General features: G+C 45.1%; 1 protein-coding gene across 3 annotated transcripts in view; it reads right to left on the bottom strand.

Annotated features, from left to right (window-relative positions):
• Positions 1-24573, bottom strand: part of ASXL2 (ASXL transcriptional regulator 2) — a 182684-nt gene that overhangs the window by 109076 nt on the left and 49035 nt on the right. For all 3 annotated transcript variants that reach the window (XM_014610485.3, XM_059727625.1, XM_059727626.1), the window contains exon 2: positions 23562-23644. In XM_014610485.3, coding sequence (XP_014465971.2) covers positions 23562-23644 — 83 coding nt within the window. The remainder of the gene's footprint in view (positions 1-23561; positions 23645-24573) is intronic.

Genomic DNA, 24573 nt, shown 5'->3' on the forward strand with positions numbered 1-24573 from the left:
AAGCGGCATTCTTCAGAGCAGCTGCTTCACCTTCTCACTTAGACAGGCTTTTTCCATCAAACTGCTCATACTACTGCATTTTCTCCCCAAATGATTCACCTCCAGCCTAGTTTGCTCTCAGCCCACTTTGTTCCAGGCTCAGCACCACTCTACTAAGAAAACCTAAGCCAGGGTTACCAGGCTTTGTGGCAGTGGGGGGAGGGAGCAGACAAGTGTTAAGACTCTGGCTAAATGGCTACCTGCCAAGACGGGGTTGCTCACTCCCTACCTGCAGCTCCTACACGACAGCTCTCTTGAGAAGGCTCACTTCTCTCAGCACGTTCTTGTCCTTTTAGTATCAGACAGGCAGAGCCAAGCCCCTTCCACAAGTAGATACTACTACCTTTCCTACAAAGTAGGCTGTGCCCCGGTTCTAGGGGAGGAGTGACTCTGCAGCCCTGGGGCGCTCAAGCATCAAGGGATGCCAGCCGTGCGCAGCCCACTCCACATGGCAGGTCTCACTGGGCCATTTCCTGTGCACAGGTACACACACGCTCCCTGCAGACACTTTCATTATCAGCACCAGATGACTTTCCTCCACCACCCAAGCTGCTTTATGATCTTTAAAAGGACATTTTCTGTTCCATTTCATTTTATATTCCCAGTACATGCCCTCTGACACTTCTGACTCAATTTGACACCTCTGAAACTATGATGAGGTTGGCCGTTTCTCAGCCACAAGTTGTAAAGTCAGGCACGTCAGCAAAACAGCATTAATGTGATGTTCATCACAGTTACTTAATATGTCTGGTCCTGCAGTCTCTCCTGAAACATGAAAAGTGCACAGCCTAGGATCAAACTCCCAGCACATGCAGCACACTGACAGCCCTTGGATTGGGACCCGGAGTGTGCACTCACGCAGGGCCGTCCCTGCCACGACACTGCCTAGCTCCCCTCGCTTCCCAAGGCGTTTACGTGATTAGTGTCACAGCTGCTAGCAGAAGCCTTGAAAATGACAGGAGCCAGACAGCGTCACAGCTACCCTAGAAGCCTTGACAAAGTATGGGAGGGGAATGGGGGCAGTTAGAAAATAGCAGCCCTGAAGCTGCCTAGCTCCTATCGTTTTCAAGGCTTCTAATAGCAGCTATTTGACAGCTGCTTCCCTTCACTACTCCTGTGCCAATCGCCAGGCAGTTACACGGAGTACAGTTACACTGCAAAGCAGACACTAGGTTGAAAGATGCAATATATTTAGGCAGTTTATGCACTTAACCAGAGGTTGTTTTACTGTGTGCAAACTACGCAGTTTTTTCCCACTGCTTAACTGCAGATTACACACACTGGGTAAGAGCATAAGTGAAGCACACTATTAAATGTTTTTGTATGGTGTTGGATCTCTGACCGAAGGCACACCACCCCTCAAAAGCACGGCCACATCTATTCCAAATTCACAGTCCTGACTCGACTCCTTCAGTTGTGCCACAATGACAAGCATGGGTTCTGACACCAGTGGTGCGTGCATGTTAACCTGAATGTGTGCTATGGCAAAAATGCTGGAAAATAAAATTCATTTTAGAGCAACAATGACATCTGACACACAGCCACCTGACTGGCCTCACTGCTCTCAAAAGCATATGCTTCTGGCAGAGGAGCTCAAAAGCACGGTATCTGCAACACAGCAACATGTCGATAAAAAATTGCCAACTCACAGGATTGCGGAAGAGATGGAAAAGCAGTCTGGCTAAGCAAAAATGAGGCAAGCTTGATAATGCTGTCAAAATGCATTTTAAATCAAACTGGAGATCTTCTCAGCACTGTCCTTATTTGTAGTTCCTTTCAGCTTCCCTGGAGGGAAGCTACAGCATGAGGTGCACAGACTGAGGAAGAGGATTTGCCCTCGGTGTACAGGACATGGGATTACAATGCCTAAACAGCAGTCAAATAGTCAAATCAGTGAAGGATAAGATCAATACTGTTGATCCTTAATAACTGCTGTTACCTTTTCTGATGCACACAAGGGAGTCCATGGTGCTGTCGGACAACATGCGGTGGTCTTCCCTTTGCATGGCACTCTAAAGAACAGAGGGCCCTGGCCAGGACTAACACTGGGTTTGCTGCCTAGATTTCTGCAGGCTTGTGCTTATTCCTACACTTGAGAAGACGCCACCTCGGCCTGTTCTCAGGCTCCCCAGTGGACTACATTCAGTTCTTTGGGTTAGTACCTTAAGCATTTACAAAGCCTCATGTGTATTAGGCACTCGGAAGCTCCTCTCTTCAAGCCTTTCATCATCACTGCTTTCAAAGTTTAACCCTGCTTTATCCAGGGTTCAAGTGGAGCCAATTTAGCTCACCTGCATTGCTACAGGCTCCCGCGCAGGTAACAGCTACATTTGCTGTATGTGCTGGTGCAGCAGTTTTGCCCCCCCACCTGCTTTTGAAGCCCCTTCAAGTGAATGTTTGTCCATGCCCCTAGAGCCTTTTCAATGAGGCACTCGATTCCCCTGCCTGCTTTTGCAGTTTCCACTAGTATTTATGATCTGGTTTCTCAAACGCTGCGATACCTGAAGTGATTTACACTAGGCTGGTAAGAAATCTTCCAGCCTTCAAACGCTCACGAAATCTTCCACGTTTCTTTCATGGTTTGGGTGCACGCTCTGCACTTGAACATCTTTCAGGCACGCGTTCCTTTCTCCGCGGCTGTAGGGGACAGGGCTAAAAGCAATGACCTCCAACTGTAGTAGAGGAACTTTAGGTTGGAGATTAGGAACAACTTTGTGACTCTGACAGTGGTCCAAGCATTGGAACCGGCTCCTAAAGAAGTTGAGGAATCTCCACCCTGGCGATCTCCAATTGCAGGTCAGACAGACACTTGATTGGGATGGTTTAGTCAGGGATAATCCGAACCTGAACAGGGGGCTGGATTATGGCTACATACAGACAGTCAAAAAGCCCAAGGCAGAATTGATTCAATCGAGGCAGCTTCCTCTAAACTGCGTAGGTTGAGCCGATAACCAAGTGAACCAACGTTCAGTTTTCAATAAGGAAAGTCCTGCACTGACCCAGGCCAGTTATGCAGCGGGCACTAGAGCACATCTCCCAGCCTGCTGGCCATTGCCACCCCAGCAAGAGTCCCCGACTGGCTCCCCAGTACGTGCTGCCCCCCCACAGGGGGTTCAGGAGCCCCCTGTCCAGGTTCTAGTTTTTTGTGTCTTCTTGTCTCAGACCAACATGGCTACCAAGTACATTTGGATGAGAAATTCCTGTCGTGTATACTTGGCTGCATCTCAGGAAGGGACTATTCTTCTTGAACTATTCCAAATTTATTGCAGATTTCTTTCGAACAAGATTTGCTCCTTAGGTCTCAAAAAAACCCTAAATTCTTTTTTAAAAACAAAAATGCTTCAGTTACACATGAACAGGATTTGATTGAAACACTCATCCAAGTGTCTTGCTTCTAATATGCATGTTTGAAACTCTAGTACAGCTGCATGGAAAATTCAACACCAAAGGAAATATGTTTAAATGCGCATTTGTAAAGAGTTAATAAATGGATTAATGGATATTGTAAGTACATTGCAAGGTATGTTACAGGTCTTCACAAGGGGCTATAAACAGTTAGTAGTACAACAGGAGACCAGGTTGCTAAATACCATTAATTACATCGGTAAAGATTAACCCTTTATACTTCATTTAAAACAGAACTTGTGAAATATATAGGTATTCTAATTATCCCCCAAAATATCCCAACCTGCTGTTTATGATTATGTTCATATGATTATTTATAATTACTGTTCTGTTTGTGTTTTTGAACAACGACCCTCCCTCACTGTATTTCTGCATCCGAGTTTCAGACACATTTATATGGACATTACATTTAATTGCCTTTCATAAAAAGACCGCATTCAAAATTGGAGCATACTGTAAACTTCGAGATTAACTTTTTGATTAGAAGCAGTTTAATATGCATATCTGCTGGAATACATGGGAAAAGGGACAAATTGATATGGTTTGCGCCAGCTTGCAAACTTTAGAACACAGTTACACTTCAGAAAAAAACCGTCTTGTTAAAAACTTCATAACAGAAGCATGTTAAACCTGTTTTGCTCAATACAAGGTGTCCCTCCCTCCAAATCACCAAAACAGAGATGCACAAAAAGAAAAATACACCATCATGCAACAAATCAAGCATCTGCTCTCACATCAGGTTCACAGACAATGCTAATGTTAATATGTAAGACACTAGGCATTCCCATGCTGTTAGACTAATTGACGTCTTCCACAAATTTCACAAGCAGGGTAGGTTTCAAATTTGCATTGCACTAAAGCCAATGCAAACAGCATGCACACAAAGGTAGATTCAAATTATGAAAGCTTTAACACTAATTTTGCTGCTATTACTTTGCTTCTAGACTTTGTGTGAAACAAGCCAGTTGGTTTCTTAATTAAGATTTATGCAGCTGTGAGTTAAGTTCAATTAAGCTATTTAACAGTAGCTTTAGAACATCAGCAGTGATTCTTACCTTCTGGAGTTGGAGTGCAACCCAAAAAAAGGAGAAAGACACCCCTTTAAAAACTTTACCAAAATAACAAGCTAGCAATTAATATGACCCCTCCACCCCATTCACAGAACTAGAATACATCACTGCACTAACACACACATTTTGGGAACAGACACACATTTCTGGATCAGCCTGCATTTTACCCAGGCTGGTGGAAACCGAACATACGTATTGTGGGACAAGTGGTATCTGCTGTCTGCAGATGTTCTTTTCACTTCACTTTCAGGGAAGCTATAATAGGACTGTCAAGTCTGAACACAGCTTCTAGATAAAATGACAGCCTGGCAGCACGGTGAAACAAGTCTGGTAGTGTGTGGAGATTCACTTCAAGGTCAGAGAGTCAGACAGCATGTGCCGGTGGTAGTTCACTTCAGTCCCTAGGCCTCTCAGCTGTGCTACTACACAGAGGCCATGAATTACCTGCTGAGTGATTCATCTGGAAACATACCACACAGTACAAGTTCAACCACAGATCTGCCGACACCAGCGAGTTTCAACCAGTGGTCTGCGGATCCCCAAAGGGCCACAGACTACGTGTCTAAGGGGTGCATGAACGATGACTGTGATCAATCAAAAGTAGGTGAATACGTGCACTTACAATTTCAAGGGCCATGCACCTCCAGTCACATTTTTTTGGGGGTCCTCAAATGCAAAACGGTTGAAAACCAGTGGCCTATACTACAGGTGACTGTCCCACGGCAGTGCTGGCACTGCTGCGTGGCAGAGTCCCCTAGTGGAGACACGGCACGTGGCAGGCTCTCTGCTGCTTTGCACCCCCAGCTCCCAAAATGATGGAAGCTCCTTTCCAAAGGGGTCGGTAGCATGGGCATGCCAGCTAGAAGGTATGAAATTTTCACACCTCTTAAGCCAACAGCTATGCAGGCAAAGCTTTGCAGTATGAACCAGGCCCATGGCAGAAAATGAAAAGTCTACAGCATACGCTTGACTGTGTGTCAAGAGGGGACTATTCTTCCTAAACTCTTTCAAATTTATTGCGGGTTTCTTTCGAACAAGATTTATTCCTTAGGCCTCCAAAGAAAGCCAACTTTTTATGCAAAAATGCTTCAGTCAGTTATAGGTGAACAGAATTCCGCCAAGACGCACATAAAAATGTTTTGTTTCTAATACACATATGTTTAACACTTAAATACAGCTGCCTGGAAAATGTGGTTAGAGTTACAGTATCATCTTTATATAGGACATTTAAAAAAAATACCCATTTCAGTTTACTGATATGACAAGAAAAACATCTCAAGTGCGGGAGAGATGTGAAAGTATGCATTTATCAAGGAGAAAGTGTGACTTGGTCAATCTCTGTAGTGGTGGCACTTTTCATTCAATTGTGCAAACCAGTAAAATGCTCATCCTGTAATACTTCACTGGTCGTGTGAGATTGCTGTCTAGGACCAGAATCTCCTGCAGGACAGAGGCACCGCCGTGCAAGGTGAGGGCCAGCCCAGAGCACAGTGTAACTAGTAAACAGCCCTAAGAAGCTCACTAGTGAGAAGACAAGTAATGATCGGAAGTGGTAGGAGTACAGGTTCCTTCCCCCTTCCACCACTTGCCCCACATCTCAGAAAATATGTGCAGGTGAGTGGATCAGATCAAGGAGAAGACTCATTGTCATACTAAGAGGTAATGACTTCTGTTCACTTAGAGCAGACGTGTCAAACATATGGCCCCCGCAGGCTGAACCACCCACCCCTGCGGCCTGAATCCAGTCTGCGGGGCTGCCCACCGCAGTGGTGGAGCTCATGCTATGGCAGCATGAGTTCCTGCAGCTGCTGGAGTTGTCTCAACGTGGCTCTGGAACCCAGGGAGTTAACACCGCTCGCCCCCACCCCTCAACATTGCAGAAATTGGGCATCAGGGAAGAGGGGGTGGGGGGAAAGAGTTATGAGCAGCAGCAGCAATTAAACTTCCCAAGTACCGAAGCTGCACCAAAAGAACAACTGGTAGCCGCAGGATTAACACCACTGCCACCATCACTGGGGCTGTCCAGCAGACACAGCCCAACAGGTTTGACACTCCTGATGCAAAGCAGTTGAGATGGAGTGTGAAACTGCAGCTCTGTGCTCGCTCCCCGCCCAGAGCTCGTGCAGAAAGTCAGTGCACTATTAGTTCACCCCCTGGTGTGCTACGTGCTACACGCTACATTACCCCCGGAGACAAGCCCCATGTTTCCCCTTCACAGAAGACAAATTAGCATGTTCCTCCGGAGGACTCTAAGCTACTGACATATACCAGGTTCAAAAGGGTTTTCTACAAGTGATTTTTTTCTTTGCCTTTTTGCCACAAAACAGCCTGTTATCTCAGCGCAGGCACCAGGTCCCAGATCTTCAAAAAGCAAATACCTCTCAGGAGTTGTGCCCAGATTTTTCTGGAAAGAAGTGTGGGGTCACTCGTTAAGTTCCTCTAGTACTCATCCCTAAAGCAAAGCATTATTAGCTATGTTGAACTTCTCTATTAGTCTAAAGAAAGAAAAAACCCACCCCAAAACTAAACCTCTAAATATTCTGGATCTCTTCCTATGAACCAAGGCCAACTCACTGGTGACTATAATCCCAACTGTTACTACATAAATTATCAATTAAGACTAGCCTTCTGGGGAAGCTTTACTAAACTGGCGCATCAAAGTTAACTATACGTGGGTCACTCCATGTTGTAAAAGAATCTCTTCCTGCAGGACCCAGGAAATACGGGAAAGGTCATCTTGCCTACAGTCTCTCCTGCAGCAGGTGGACTAGACGCACATCCATCTCACCAGGGTCCGTACACGAAAGATGCTTTGAAACCTGGGAGGCTTACCTTCTACAGGACTCCTCCATTAAATCCTCTGTCACCTTGTTTCTATAGACATCTGCTGGGAACAGACAGTCCTCCGATACTTCTTAACAAGTTGCTGTTTACTACTGCCTTCGGACTGCTCATAGATGTGACAACAAAACCAAACCAAGGAACTGGCTGAGGCTGCACGCTCCCGGTGCATGGCTGTCATGGGAGACCTTAACTACCTGGACATAACGCGGGAAGAGCACTCCGCCACATCCGAACAGTCGCAAAGCTTTCTCATGTACGTGAATGAGCTCTATCTGACTCAAGAAGTCTATGGACCGACAAGAGGCAAAGCGCTGCTCGACCTGGTACTGACAATGGGGGTTGACTTAAATCAGTGACCTAAAGATCAAAGGGAAGCTGGGAGACCGTGACTATTTGCTGATCGCCTTCACCATAAAGCTGGCAAGTCAGTCAGCAATGCAAAAGTCCTTGACTTCAGGAAAGCTGACTTGACCTGATGGCTTCCTATAAGTACATCAGGGTGTACATCAGGACCTGGGGGAACTCCTGTTCACCAGAGCGCCCCAAGGGATGACAAGATCCAATGGTCACAAACTCCTCCAAGACTGTTTCAGGCTGGACATAAGGAAGAACTTCTTTACTGTCCGAGCCCCCAAGGCCTGGAACAGACTGCCGCCGGAGGTGGTGCAGGCACCTACTCTGGACTCCTTCAAGAGACATTTGGACATTTATCTTGCTGGGATCCTATGAGCCCAGCTGACTTCCTGCCCCTGGGGCAGGGGGCTGGACTCGATGATCTCCCGAGGTCCCTTCCAGCCCCAGCGTCTATGAAATCTATGAAAACAGAGCTTTACTTCAAGCTTGGCATGCCCCCTTGCCGAGTGCAGCACACGCCCAGAAGAGGCATCGTGTTCATTTGACCCGACTCACCCAAGGTCTATATAGAATCGCACATGCCGGTGGGGCTTTTTGGTGCTTTTAGCTAATAGCTGATTAAATCAATCTATACAGATGGTGGAGAGCTGGGTCGAACTAACGCGCTTCCTCTTCCAGTAAAGCACTGTTTTTTCCCCACATCTGTTGGTAGCCTCCATTTCAAGGCTTCCAGCTTGGCAAAACAGTTTGTATCCATTGCTGGAAAGGGTATGTAAAAAGTCTTTAGTTGAGTTGGCACCAGGATCCTATGTGGGGCTTCACTGTTTCATCTTCCTGTGCAGTTCTTGCCGATTTCAAGCTCTGTAGGCTCGTAACAAATATTCCACTACCCTAATACTGTAAAAACTGTGTGTATTTGCTAGGTTACATCTCAGTATTCTTAGGGGATCAAGCAAGTCCAACTCTCTCATCACTTCCCTTCAATACATCTACCTCCTTTTTAAGGAACTGTGGGCACGTCTACACGTGCTATTAAGTGCAGCTGAATAAACTGTGGCACAGTTCACGCTAATTTATTGCTCCCAGGAGCAGTGTTTACTTGAGTGCCTGGGACTGCAGCATGTTGAGTCAGGGCAGCACAGCCCCAGCTGGCAGCTGCAGAGGGGCTCAACATGCTGCAGCATGGCAGCTCAACATGCTGTGGAGGGGCTGGCTGGGACACAAGGGTGCTACAGCGTGGGGCTAGCCAGAAGGCAGTCCCTGCCCTGAAGCACCCTTGTGCCCCAGCCAGCCAGGTCAGCGTCGACATGTGCGTTGCAGCAGCGTTATTTACTCCAGCCTAATAGCATCACATGTGTGGATGCTGACTTCTTACTGCAGGGCTATTTAGTCAGCTCCACAGTACACGTCTTGTGTAGACACACCCTGTGTCTGGAAAAAGGGGGATGGATTTGTCTGTCTGAACCCAGATGGCTTACTCCTGACAGAACAAGTGCTAGGTTGCTACCACCAACTGAAGAGCTGATCTTCAGAAATTCAATGCAGGAGAGTTCAAAGTAGAAAGTACTCTACTGGACTTGCTGTTTGTCTCCCAAAATGCCAAATAACTCCCTTAGAGCCTCAGATACCCGCTAAATTGAATGGTTATTGCTGAATGCTTGCTGAAGCTCACTGCAGCCAAGAGGATTCCCAACTACATATGCTGAATGTGTTTGGAGCCCCGCCTTCTATTCAGATAGGACTCGGCCTTTCAGAAACTTCTAAGCCTTTTACAGCTTTAGCAAATGATGAGTTAATACTGCCTACACCATCATCTGATGCAGTTATAACTTCTAATATTAATGTACCACTTTGAGGGTCTCGGATAACTGTTTCTTAAAGATCAAGGCCCAGAAATCTATTGTAGTTTTTAGGAAACCTATCAGTTAAGTATTTGGAGCAGCAAGATGGAATTTGTATCACTGCTCCTTGATACAGTTCAGTATCTTTGCACTTGGGAAGGCTATCCATTATGAGAAGCTGCACTGGGAGCCGGAGATCCTGGCCACGGCAGCAGCATCCAGTAGTGCCAAACGGGAGCCCACAGGCTGCGAGTTAACTGCCTGTGAGCTGCACGTGGCCTGCGAGCTGCCAGTTGGACAGCCGTGATCTAGAAGAGCATAGTTTTCCTTCCTAATCAGAAATTTAGAAAGTGTTTAGGATGGAAAAAAGCAGCTGTGCAGTCTAAATTATAGTTGCTTCTGTTGAATGAATTCCTTGCAAATCCAATAAGCGTTCACCTCCTTATTGGTTTTGCAAGAATATTAGAAAGATATTTGCTCTGTCTGCTATCCCATGGCTTCCTTATCAGCCATGGGATGGAAGTGAGTTGTTGCCTTTCTCACTCAAATTCACAGACAAGACGTCACTAGGACAGAGTTGAGGTAACCTTTTCAGAACATCAAATTCAGGAAAACTGGGAGAAAGAATTGAGGCCTGTAGTACTGGAACCTGGACTATACAGGCTTGTTGAAGTCTCAGAATGGCCTGTAATCATACTGATGAGATCAATCTGTCAAGGAAGCTTCTTATTTCAGAAATTTAATCCAAGTAGAGCAGACAATTAAGGCACTGAATCCCTTTCACTGCCCCCTAGGGTAACTGGAGACCTGGGCATTATGAAGGTAACACACTAAGTCTCTGGAAAAATAGGAAACAAAAAGTTAAGATACATGCTGCCACCACAGAGAGGCTGACGAGAGCTTTTTGGGGACTGATCATGTGATCTGAGGGCATGAGTGTAGCAGCCTACACAAAGCAGTGGCCCCAAGTCCGTACATACACATAGCACATGACCGGTCAGAACTGCTGTGATGCGAATGCAGTGGAGGAGTGATTACATACCTGTGGTTTGCTGTGATAAGGAAGTGTTAGCAGAAAATATTGCTGGTAAGGAACCTGCACATTACAGGGGTCACTGCCCAAGCAGGGAGTGCCAGTTCCATCCTGTGTGTTTTTATATGATATCCACCGCAGTACAAAATATCAAGGCTATGAGGCATTGAAACAGCCCAAATGAGGCATGCCTTCCCGTCAGCCACTTAATTCACTTAGTCTGGCAAGTATTTTAAACTGTGACTTTATACCCATTCCGCTATAATAAGGGGCCCTGGAAAAGCTAGGAACATCACTTGAATGGTATCATCTAGCCACAAAGCATCTGTCATGCAGGCCTGCATGTTGAGCTGCTTACCTTAGTGGGTCCCAAACTTTTGGCCCCATGGGCCAGATAAGTGATGCAGGTCTGGCCTACAGCCTAGACTGGACCTCATGTGATCTTGGCTGGGCCTCACACCACCCCTGTGTGCCAGAATCAAGCCCTGAGCCAGGATTAGGACTAGAGGCAACGAGCTGCCCCTGCATGCCAGATTGGCCCGTGCCTCCAGGATCAAGCTCATGCCATGTTGCATGCCTGATCCAGCATGCAGAGCCACGTTTGCTGGCCCACAGGGCTCCCCACAGGTCCAGAAGCTTGGCAATGAGGAAATGGTGACACCCTGCCAAATTTGCAGACCTGTGGAGCCTTGAAGGCCTCATGATACGGTGCCAAGGACTGGATCTGGCCAGCAGGCTTGGGGTTGAGTAGCCCTGGCTTACCCCACTACTAAAAGGCTTCCTTTGGAGGGAGAAGAAGGGAACCCCTTGGAAATGAACAGGCACACTCTATTAATGCATGGTGAAGGTTGCTAGGTGGGATCTTATGCCCTTGTAGTAGAATTCAAACTCTGACAAGCAAGAACCAGTTCAAGGTGCATGCCACTGCAACCTTCACTAGCCAGCTCCAGGGAGGTAGCTCTTGCACAAGCTCTGCTTTATTCTCAGTGAAAATGAACCGGCTGGAAATCCTCTTATACAACCAGCTCCATGCATCTTGTGATGTACTCATCCCTTCTTCCCAGTGCTAGTGCTTGAGAGCTTGTGGGATGGGATGGGATGCAGCAGCATACCCAGCATCAGCCTCAGCATTCTGCGCTTGATGCGTGAAACCAGCAAGTCTACACTTGTGTAGATACTAGCTCGTATCAGGAGACAAGGACAGGGTCTGGGACCCCTTCATCTGGACAGGGCCTCAGGCTCCTAGTTTAATGGTGGCAGTAGGAGTTCAGACTGTTCCAGATCCAGGCTCCCCTAAGGGCAGGGAATAGGCTGGGTGGCATGGGGCTGGTCTACAGTATAATCCCTCCTCCTGGCATCCTGGAACCTCTTTCCTTGCTGGAAGCATGCATGTATGTAACAAGGTTTTATTTTTTGTAAATAATTTAGGAAGCGTTTGAACTGTCTGTTTTACTCAATTACAGTTCCCCTAAATAATCACCCTATTGCACATACATGGTCTTGATCTGCCTACAGAAAGAGTCAAACACATACTGGTTGGGAACGGGCAGGTTCCACTGGCTACAGCCTATCTCCTTAAGCTACCGTATTGCGAGTACCGGCCAGCTAGAAATCCTCTTGGTACCATATACACACTTATCAGTTTGCAAGAGTTAGCAGAGAGCTAAACCTTCTCTGATGACAGTTTATCACTGCTTTACCAAAGTGGTGGTGGATGCCACTCATTACATGGGACGTGTTTTAGACAGCTTGAAACTATTTAGTCATAATTAGGGATCTGGGTTTTCTATTCATCATGGAAAAATGTGACAAAACCCAGGTTTTCTTATTTTAAAGGAGAAAAACTTGGATTTTCTCCTTTAAAAGAGAGAAAAATGTGGGAAACGGTGGGTTTGCCCTTGCAGGGTGCAGAGTTCCAGTCTGCGAGGGACTGAGGGGAGTGGGGGGAAGGCAGTCAGGCAGGGGGCACCATGTGTATGCACACACATACACAGGCAGCAGCTGGGGCTCAGGTGCTGCGGACCCAGGTCCTGGCCCCGCAAGCCTGGCAGCTGGGGGCCCCCTCTGACAGGGCAGGCGGTGAGGGGCCATGGCATGGACAGGGCACTGGCACAGCAGGGCTGCTCAGCAAAACAAAGCGGTGAGGGGGGACAGCCACAGCTGGACCCATGTCCTGGTGGAGGAAGGGGGTGGGGAGCTCCAATTTTCCCTATGATAAACCCAAAAATCAACACCAAAATTTATAGGTATTTAAAATGTATTTTATTATAGTGCTTGAGGCACTGGTAGGCTTCCAAATTGCTTTAAAAATTGTAAATCTATCAATAAAACATTGCATTCAACTGATACCTAGATAGACAGTGGCATTTCATTTTAATCACAGAAAAACATGGATTTCGAGGTTAAGAAGAGAATTTGAAATTTTTAAACAGAAAACCAGCATCCCTCGTCATAATTAGAGCTGTGGTTTGATCCCCCAAGTATCTATGAAGAGAAAAAAAAAATACAACTCCCCAAAATTCATTCAAGGTTGACAGAGCAAGTATCTTACTCAAACGATTCCAGATTTGGATCACTAATTGTACTCTATCCCCTTATTTGTTGCACCACATTCAAGATGCTGCAGTTCAGCGTGTAGGTTTACAGCATTTAGGAGTAAGAAGGCTGCAACCATTTAAACTAGCAGTTCTCAAAAGTGTTGAGGTTTTGTACCCCTGTGCTTCTACATTACGGGTAGTAAAACAGTAACACTTTGTCACTATAATGGCAGTCTAACCAAAGATTCAATTTCTTTTTCCTCACTTGTAGCATATTTATTTGTATCCCATATGTCCCCAAGGTAAGATGCATACCCCATTTTGGGAAGGCAGGATGAAGAGAGAGGTGTTCTCTTTTAACCAAACTGTTTCCTCATTTAAAATAGGCACCCCAATATTGGATTGCTAGTTTTAGGGGAAAAGGTGAGTATGGTACAAGAAGGTATTTACTTTTTCATTTCTATTTTGTCCTCTTGTATATTCTAAGTTTGAGAAATGCAGTTTTAAGCAAAAGTGTTCTCACTTTAAATACAAACACAGCTGGCACTCTGCTATAATAAATGGCATCTGCCAAATGCCCATCTAAATGGAATTACTCTTCCAGGTTAAGAAAATACATCCATACTTAAGTGATGCTTAAGTCAAGTACTTTGCCTTTCAGCTCCAAGGGCATACTTCCAGTGACTGCTACTTACCTGGAGATTGAGAGAAGCAAGGTTTTCTGGGGATAATCTTTTATTGGACCAACTGCACACTTGGAAGAGATGACAGACCAACTTTTGGGCTCAAAGTGCCATCCTGGAGGTCTGGCAGGAGGCAGGGCAGAGTGATACATTAGAGACGAACCAGTTAGTCTTTAAAGGTACTACCACCCTGCTCTGCCTTCTTCCTGCCCTCAAATTAACATGCCCAACTACCTCTCGGGAAGCTGGCACAGGTTACCTTTCAGCCATTTTAAGTCTGTGGACTTTTAGGTCATCTTAAAGTTAGAAGAGGTTTGAATTAGTTGCAGGGAAAGCTTAATGCTGGCCTGAGCCGCACAACTGTGACCTGCCACTAGAGGGTCTGGAGAGCAGAGGTGTGAGCATGGAGCCAGGAGCCTATCCCTCCCCTGGGTGGGAAGAGTGGGGAGGCGGCCATGCAGCCCTTGGAGAAACCAGCATGCGGCTCCTCTCCCTCTGCAGCAGCAGGAGATGAGGTGGAGCTGCAGGTAAAAGGGGAGAAGTCTTGAAAAACTGTTTGAAGTGAAGTGTGGGGAGTGGGGAGAAGTAGAGAAAAGAGTAGGGGGAGAAATAAGTTTAAGAAAAGTTAAAGGACCAAAAGTCTTGCATGCGTCTCAATGAATCGGGATTGGGTCGGGGGTAGTTGGGTGGGAGGCAGTAGGGGCCATGCTGGCTGGGATGGGGGAGCCCCACCACAAGGTCTGCCAAGCTGCTCTCGGCTCCCCTGGTCCCATTTGGGCAGAGGGCTATCTACCCTGTGCTCCTGTTCCAGACAGCGGAAGGAATTCGGTTCACCCACCACAGGGGCTATAAACAGCTAACTGAATTTCTGCCTGGCTACACGTTGCCTGCTGCACAGCACTCACACCAGGGCAGAGCTGCGAACCAGCACACTCACCGCACAGCACAGAGCGCAGCGCTGTCTTGGGACACTTGGGCCAGTACCACCCCCTGGGCAGTAGAGTTCAGGAGGGTGGAAAAGCTGCTCCATGGAGCACACACAGGTGTGCGTGGGGGGAGGGGTGCATCCTGGGATAGTGATCAATTTGATGTCCTCCAGTATCTCCATGGAGAACAACAACTTCTCAACCTGGGTAGAATGGATCAAAGATTGGCTTTGCCCCAAGTGGCATAATTTTAAGATGCTTAGAGGATACTTAGAAGGGGTAAATCTATGAATGCTCATGTTTTAACTGCCTTTAGAAGGGTTTTAAAGATATCCTGCAACACCTCCCTCTCTCTCAGTTTGGGATACAATAAGTGTAGCCCGAGCTAAATACCAGATAAAAAGAGTGGCTCATGTTAAATCCACGCGTGAAGGAAAACAGTCCTTTAAGAGGGATGGAGGCAGATGGTAAACTAGGATAAAAGAAGTTAAAAGTACCTTCAAAGCAAGAGAATTTTAGCTAAATAGATAGCCTTAGTTATGTAAGAGAGCAAGGCCACAGAGGAGAAAATGGTCATTATTACCTGTGGAGTACCGAGAGGTTCGGAGACACACCAGCTCAATTATAATGAGCCATGAAACTATTGCCTGTTTTAGTCCCTGGTGGTTAGCATCCCGTCTTCTGATGGCGTTTTGCAGATTTGCCTTGAATATAAGGACTGCGAGGTCAGAAATGAAGTGATCATTCTGCAAAAAATGTTCTCCCACTGGTGACTGGGGGTTTCTTCTTTCATCTTTTTTCTGTGATTGTTCGTTCTGGAGTGTAGTAGCAGTTTAGTTTCACCCACACAGCTTCTGTGAGCGCATTTAGTCCCTCAGAAGAGCTACGCCACATTGGGATAGATGCGTAGGATCCATGGATTCTGATGGTCATGTCTGGCTGTCTTCAGGAGCATCGTCCTAACAAGGTAACCCTAGCAGATGCATCAGGGATTGAAATGATTGAGCTTCTTTTAGAACATGTGCAAGAAGGATTTTACAAAAGTTGTATGGGTGACACATGAGTAACCTACTTTAAAAGACTTACAGAAGGGCACGTGGTGCTCAACAGCTTGTTTAACCTGTTTCCAGCTACACAGTTGGTCCAATGTAAAAGATACCACCAAAGAAACTCTTTATTCTTTCACATTTTCTGGGCCATCCAGTTACTTTACTACTGGAGATTTTGGATAGTCTGGAGGGAAAATGAGTCTAGTCCAATGGTGTAATGTATTATAGGGATGGTCTTGAATTGGCCGTAAGTAAAGCATTCTAACCATTTTCTATCAAGTTTTACTATTTTTAAGGATAACTTTCCTGCCTTTAATAATTAAATACAAGTAAAGAGAAAAGAGTAATCAGTTTTTTGTAATGCAATTTTTTTCAACTTGGAATTGAAATGGATGGACGTTAACAGAACATGATCATCTTATCAGTGATAAATTCTTCTGTCACTATCAACACCAACATTGCATGTAATCTGGTAATACCCATGATAAACAATGCTTCTTCCACAGGTCCCCACAGATGGAGACAAAACGATTTGGTCCTAGCCCCAACAAATGTCAGGGCAGGAAACTGAACATGCATTTCCCATGTGCCAGGCTACCAGTTACCACTAGGCCTTCCTTCCACCTGCTGTTAATAGGGTTCCTTTGCCAAAAGTAGTAAGGCGGGGGGAAAAGAAGTATGGCTGAAATTTTAGCACGCCTGTCTAATGACTGACCGCCCTTTGTGACCCAGCTCCAGGTGCAGGCCACAAGTCCCCCGGAGCAGCTAGCTGCCTGCACTTACCTTCCTCACTGACCCCAACCCCTCTGCAGCAAGGGGAATTGCAGATGCGGTAAAGTAGCAGGCTCCACAGCAGAGAAGAGCGCTGCAGAGGGAGTGGATAGCCTGGCACAGCTGTGCCACCACCCCCATGCCAGGTCAGGCCTGCAGGACAACTTGCAGAGTCCTGCTAAAAGGGGATTTCTATGTAGGTTAGTTCCAATATATTCAGAACCTACTTTTATTATTTGTTCTTGAAGGTCTGTTTTAATTTTACGTTGAAGTCAGGTTTTGATCCTTTTATGGTCTTTAAAAGGGTGGGTGGTTAGTCAGATTTCATTACCAGGAGACTGACTCCAAGAAAACTGCTGATATTGTACAGCAACATGAAACAACTAATAGGACTTAATACACATTTCTTGAAAGGGTAAGTAGAAACAGTGAAGCTCTTGAACTTAGTACTGGCTCCCTGTTTTCTCCTTGAAATTACACTACTCCCTTTGGTGTGACAGCATACTGTTGCAAGACCCTAAATTTAAGAATAAAAATGGATTTCAAGATCCTGGCTGGTGAATGCATCGCTCAAGTGTCATGTAATAGTACTCAAAAGTGTTGCTCAGCTGCAAGCCCAATTAGCTTTTACTTCCAATACAACTGAACAAATAACTACATTTCTGTATTTTTTTTGTTTTAGTGTGTAGGTGCCTGTCTTTTCATCTAACCCAATGTATTGAGACCTGCTGTTAAAAGCACTGGAGACTGTCGACTTCAGAGTTGCTTTAAATTGAATTGCTGGTGCAGAGCTGTGAGTTAAGCGAGCAGGAATGAATCAAAGCTAATTGAAGACATGAACTACCAACGCTTAAAACATATTTCAGATGTGTCGGTAACCCATAGATCAAGAATCTTGCCGTTTCTGAAAATAACTGATATATTTAATCTTCAGATCTCGGGTCAGTCCCCTCTTTTAACAGACTTCCTGTATGGCCTTAGGCAAATTGCCTCACCTCTGTTCCTGAAACGGGTCAGTAATGTTTCCTTACTTCAGTGCGCTGTAAAAATGGCTTAAGTGTTTAAGATGCTTGGATACTATGTAATAAAGCCATAAAAAAGCATGCGTAATGTTATATTTGAGCACTAATGTTAGAAGGTATCAACTATGGAAGTAGAACTGCGAACTGGGGATGCAGTGCCAATACAACCGAATACTACTAGTGTGATTTTTATTTATTTATTTTTTAATTGAAGCTTCAGGCAAGTACCAAAACCAGTTTTTGGCTCTCCCTCCGCACTAGTAACAGACATTCTACACATTTACCTGGCAAGTGCAGTCTGGGCAGCAGGATAGTTCTTTACCTACTTGGTGTGTTGTCCCTTTGAGCCTGTTAACTGAAACCTGGGGTCAGCTGGTGTGTGATAGTTTATACATGTTGTGGAAGTATGAAAGAAGTGAAGATGATGGCTACTGGGTCAGAAGAGGTGACCTGAAAAATGGAGGCAATGATGAAGCTGAATGCAAAAGCTACAGGGCCGTATGTAAGCCTTGAATGGGTATATGGTGGAAGCTATCTATGCATGAAATCATTTTCTGATAAAAAGTTTGTGGAAAAGGAGATCCAAGGACTTGCGCTGCAGTTGAAACAGTGCTGAGGATTTGAGGACCGAATGGAGCAGAGCAGGCTGTGTGGGAAACTCTAGATTTGTCAATACTTCCTGAATAAGAGGACCTGGACAGCAGACCTAGGCATGAAGTCTCACGGAAGTACAAACATAAGAGTAAGACAGAGGAAACTACCTAGTTCAGGGAACAGTTTATGCTATAACAACATGGATAAGAAATAGACAGAAATTGGAGTTTCACAGATTTCATAGACATTAGGGCTGGAAGGGACCTCAGAAGATCATCGAGTCCAGCCCCCTGCCCAAAGGGCAGGAAGTCAGCTGGGGTCATAGGATCCCAGCAAGATAAGCATCCAGTTTGGTCTTGAAGGTGTAAGGAGGGGTGTACTGATATACAGCGGTTACCTATCGGATCGGCACCAGTAAAAGGGGAAGTGATGTTATTGGCCATTGGCTTTTTTCGGTCATTGGTTGTTGTAGCTGATAATTACAGCCGTGTGCCCGGAGCACCCCAATGAGTTTAGTTTGGTCCCCGCACCCAGCCGCCAGCCCGAAGCAGACTACAGGTCCCAGTGAGCAGTGGGAGGGGAAGGGGGCACCGGAGAATAGTTGCAGGGTGCCATGGTCAGCAAAGGGAATGAAACTGGCTCCTGCTGCTGCCGCCACGACAACACTTCATGCATAACAGGGGCCTAAGCACCAGGGCTGCCGTGAAGATGGGCTGCACACAGGTGGGGCAAGGTGCTGCGCAAGGGACATTCTGCTCCACCGGGTAACTTTGCAAAAGCAGCTTCTCCCCAGTGCCTGCCAGCGCTGAGACAGCAGAGTGCTCTGGGACTCCAAACACACCCAGCACTGCTTTGCTGTCCATGCAGGGGTCCACCCCGCCCATGCGGGACGGCAGGTAGGAGCCATGGGAATAAGGCGGTCACCGCTTTTCTCATTGAGGGCTGAAGCAGGCAGGAGGCATGCACATAAATGTAAAACAAGCAAAAAAAAAAAAAAAGGTTTGTCAGTAATTTAAAATGCCTTGCACTATTACTAAATATTGGTTAAAATCAGATCAGCATCGGCCAAGAAAGCCTTCATCAGCGCAGCCCTAGATCTAAAGGCAGCTAGAATAGCAAGAAAAGAAGAGAGGTAATAACAGAGGTAGTCCGGGACAGGAGCCAAAGAAGGAATGAGAACAAATGCAAAAGGAATAGAAGGAAAAAGGACTGAATCTGTGCCAACGCCAGGAATTGGGTGTTGTGGAGTCATTAGCAAGAAGAATCAGCAAGCCTGTCTCTACAGTGGGTCCAGATAAAAGGAGTAAACGGAGAGCCCTAAAAAATGGAAAACGCTGATGATCCACCAATAAATCTGTCCTGGAGATCAGCAAGGGGTGATATGAAGTCCAAGGTCCTGCACTTTGGGACTTACAACAAAAATCTCTTGTTATCAACTGGGAACTCATCAGCTGGAAACAATAGAGGGGAGTGGGGAAGATCTGATGTGGAGTCTGAGCACAGGAAGACAAGGCACCAGTGTGGTGTGGGATGGAAGAAGCAAATGTGTTCTTGGGATAGTGGGAGAGATATTTCTTAGTAGAAATGAAGTAATTAATGGCAGTGTACAAAGGCAGTGACAGCTCAATTCCAGCCAGACCAGCAAGCCTTAAGCATGCTAACCCAATGAGCTGTGTGGCTTGGATGGATCTTTTGACATTTTTGATGGTTCAGAAAGATTAATTCAAACTGAAACAGCTGCAGAAAAGGACTGTTAAGATGATCAGGGGAACGGAGAGGCTTACAAGGAGGAGGCAGTGTTGGTCCTTTAGCTTCACAATGTCAGAAAGGAATAGGACTGTTGTATAAATACATAAAGGGAAGTAAATGCCAGAGAAGAAGAAGAGTATTTAAGCTACTGGATAATGGTGGCACAAGAAGAAAATGCAAGTAGACAGGCCAGTGCTGAATTTGGTTTGGAAATAAGGGAGGCTTCTAGGGGGAACGAGGTTCTGGAACAGCCTTCTAGGAGGAGTACTAGGAGCAACATGCATGACTAGTTCTGTAATGGTAATGGTGGGTCCTGAACAGTTCACAAGTGTGATTTGTATACGTGCCTGCAGGAGGGAGAGCAGGGGGGACTGGTCTCTGATCTAGGAAGTCCAGTTCAGATCTGGGTTCTTGCTCAGTTATTAAGTTAAATAAAAGGAAACTTTTTAAAAATTTGAAGTGTGGAGGTTTGTTTGTTGGTGGGAACCTGAAATACAGGCTTCAATTACACTAAACACCTTTGGTAACACAGGGTAGGAAAGCCTCTCTTCTCTCACTGCCCCATCTAAACTTCACCATATTTTTACCTCTTAACCCTTCAGGCTGCGTACCTACCCTGGCAGACTATAAGTAGCGCAGAACTATATAACTACTGGCCATGAAACTGTTGGAACAACTTAAGTATTTGCTGTTCACCCCTAATAGTTCTCAGGTGACACTTTCATACCACAACTGCAGTTTTGAAGTCTTGTGCAAGTTTCAGAGCTGCAGCTGCACTTTCAGTGCCAATAATGCCTTCAGGACAGAGAAAAATGGAAGTGCGAAGCGTGGTCCCAAGCTGAAGGAAGAGGCCTGAAATTTCATCCCCAAGTGCATTTTAAGTGTTACAGGCAAAAGAGGTGCAATTAAATGGAAGCTCACAAAACACAGGAACAGAAGACTGCAAGGGGCCTCCTAGATCATGAAGTCCAGTCCCCCACATTTTTCAGGCAGTTTTTAATCAGAAGTAATGCTTTAAGTCACCACTTCAAACTTTCACCCACAGTTGCAAGGAACAGTATGTAAAACCCCAGGAATGCTCTCTAATATGCCAGAGGTAAAACAGGAAACGGGCACTGTGGTGCCCTGCCGCTGCAACAACAGGGAAGCAGTTGCTTGCTCAGCAGGTCCTAGGAAAAGGACCGTGCCCCACAGAGGGAGGAAGCCCCTGCCCCCACAGCCCATGCAGTCTGAAGTATGCAAAAAAAATCCTTCCTGATGCCATATTTAGTGATCTGTCTGACCCTTGTGCAAGCTCTACTTAGTTTCAAGCAAACAGAGAGCTTCTTTGGTCTTCATACAAACTCTCTCCACAGTGGAAAATAGTCTCCAACCATCTCTTGTTGAAACTAGACACTCACCCTTAAAACTTAAGTAGGAATTGCAATGTTCTAGTGGCTACACTGGTAATTGAAAGACATTTCAATATTCTGAATATAAAACACAGCAATTGTACATCTCAGTGGCCATTAGTAAAACTGGATTATTCTGACTAAAAACAACATATTACCTTTAGATGCACAAGTAGTAAAGTAAAGCGTGTGTGGAGCTGAGGCTTAATGCTACATTTCTTGAGGGGCCTTTGGTTAAAGCCACAAAATTTAAAAGGTGGGCTGTCCAAAAGCTCTCTAACCACTGTCCCCATTTCCTATGGTAGGGTCATGGACATCTCTGCATGGGCTCAAGGCTGGAAACCCCAGTTTTTAATTTAACTGAAGAGTCTTCTGTGTTTACACTCAAGACATTAAGGCCAACATTTTTTCTCTTCTCACTGTTGGACATACATTTCATACATGTGCTTCCTTGACACTTTTCTATACCATTCCCTTTTTTAAAATCCCAACATATGAACTAAGCAGTAAATGTTTAATTTGATTGCTAGACATAGGATAGGATTTTCCCTTCTCACATAGAATGCAATTGCATACTATTGAAGCAATACAGGTATTAAAAATGAATTGGTTTTATCTGTTTTCTATAAGCCAGAGCTGTTCAACTAGGTATAAGGAGGTGTTAATGCCTTCCAGGTCTTGCTGCAACATAATGCTTCATGAAAACTGGAGAAGCCAGTTTCCCCAGTCCTGTTTGTGATGCAACAATGACTTGCATCAGCTTTTACAATAAGACAAGGCATTCTGTCATGAGCACTGACACAGATTTTCTGTACACCAAGTAAATGCATCTACTGATAATGAAATTAGAGAGGGCATAGACAGCTGTATGGTGGGATCCTGTCATCTTTCCTAGGGGCAGACTGGCATTTGGGGCTGCATAGTTCCTTTTTAGAACTTGCATCTTCCTTGCACAAGGCACTGAATCTAGTACCACCCATTAAAGTTTCTTCCTAGTAGAAACTGGCTCGATTCCTTACAATGAATGTAGAGAGTTGAGTTTCCTTGTTGCCTACTGTTTTTAACTTTCTCCTTGTGAAAAAAAAAAAACAAAACCCACTAACTATAATTCCATTAAGAAAACTTAACTCCAGTGAGTAGCCATATTTGACTTGCAGCAGGAGATCTACTTTATTTTGTTCATCTTATCATTTGCAGAATGAAAGGTCTGGTGTATTTCCGAATTTGAAGGGTGCTCCATTTCTGTCAAGATGCTCGATAGCCATTTCGTATATTGGAATATATAGCTATATTTTTAGTCCCCTCATCAATGAAAGGACAAAAACCTCTAAAATTATTAGTGAAGTAGGGTATGCTATTGCTTAATCGAGTTGCAGCTGAGGTTTTGTTTGTTTGTTTGGTTTTGTTTTTAAGTGATTATGCCAATATGAATAAAAACAGTTTGGATCATGAAGCATCTGACTGAAGAGATGTTATGTTCTTGTTTTGACTTTTTGATTAAATTCATGGAGAAGCTTTCCTGAGTATTTGAGAAGGTACAAATAAACAGGAAGATCCAGATGGGCATTTAGTCGAGTAAGAATTCTGTTTTCCACCCCAATGATTTTTTTTTTTTTAATTGCAAAAGGATATATAAATGAGAGAACAGTGGAATATTCAGAGCAATTGCAATGGTTCAATACTCAAACAGGTACAAACTGATTGCAATAAGGGACATTCAAAAGACTCAAGGCTCAGGGTGGTGACAACCAGAAAAGGTTCTAGAAGTGGAACAAAGCATTTTCAAATAGTCACACAAATTTTTGAATTGTTGAATAAAAAGGCCACCACCTCTTATCGACACACTGGAGAAGTGACACTCTGGATGAATGGAAAGATGCTTCATTTCAGATGCTCAAAACCAGTTCAGTTAAAGCTAGTGCAGTCAGTTTCAGTTTTGCACTTAAAAAAAGTTCCAGAGCCCGAAGTATCAGATCCTGCCCCCCTTAATAGGATTTATAAAGGGTTGAACATCACAGACTGCTATTAGTTCATTCCCATTTAAAGTATGAATGAACTGCACTAGCTACTTCGTACAATGTTTTTGATGCTAGTGCCTTAGAAGTCCTTTTTGAAAGCGTGCTTGGGAACCTATGTCCCATCATATGTGCTTGCCTTCAGAACCAAAGGAGCACACGGAATAGTGCTGAAGGGAGGATCAGACTCCTATCTACTTGCTCTAAGTCACTACTGCAACGTATCTAAGAAACTCACCTGATTTCTTTCAGTCCTTCTTTCTGAATAACTTGAAGAATCTCTTTATGGCTCATAGGTGTATTAGGGTATTTCTCCAGGACCTGGTAAGCAAAAACAGATTAAAAGTGTAAGTTATTAAATCAACTCTCCCCCACATCCAAGGTATTTATCCTGAAAACCATTAAATGTGGTTCATGCCTCCAGGGGGTGAACTGGAAGAAGGGAACTACTCAGTTGCAGAAGTCTCTTCCCTACCCCCAGCATCCAAAATGAATCGCAAGTCACCTGATGGACCAAACACACGAGACGAAGGAATTTCCAAAGATTTTTTTGCACTTCTGTACTTAATTGGCACTCTCAGATGTCTTGAACTGGTGGACATGTAAGAATCAGGTCAATGGAGGACTTGCACTCAGAAAGTTACATTATAGTGTACATGGAAAAGGAGAATGAGCAAAAAAAACATTAGAGCACACCAAGTAACGGGAAGGAGGAATGACTTCCTGGAAAGAGCTTTGTCCTAGTGAGAAACATTCCTGCATGGAATAAGACGATCCAGCCTCATCAGAAACAAGTCCCATATCCACATATTCAATTGTTGCAAACCTTACTTGAGGAAAGGGTCCCCAAAAAGGGATCAAGAACAAAATAAGATGGATACTATTGCTTCTGGCTACCTACAATGCCTATTTTTCAACCATAATTAAGCATGCACGATGGAAACAGTGACATTATTTCCCAAGATTGGGTGTAAGAGCATTGTTTTGGTGCAGCTTCCAGCCAACCTCATTGAATCTGCTGCCTTAAATTGATATGTATGGTAAGCAGAGATTAAGCTTAACACAACCCAAGCACCTTCTAGAGAACTGGGAGCCAACCTTTTTGGTAGGTGTACCACAAAATTAGCCCCACACTCTCCCAGTGTCACACTGATCCCCTTCCTCTCCCCAATCTGCTCCTCTGCTTTCTGTTCCCTACTCTGTACTCCCTGCCCAGTCTTTTCCTCTGCTGTCTGCCTCCTGCCCCGTGC

This window comes from Alligator mississippiensis, chromosome 1 (assembly GCF_030867095.1).
Source record: "Alligator mississippiensis isolate rAllMis1 chromosome 1, rAllMis1, whole genome shotgun sequence".
NCBI classification, from domain to species: Eukaryota; Metazoa; Chordata; order Crocodylia; family Alligatoridae; genus Alligator; species Alligator mississippiensis.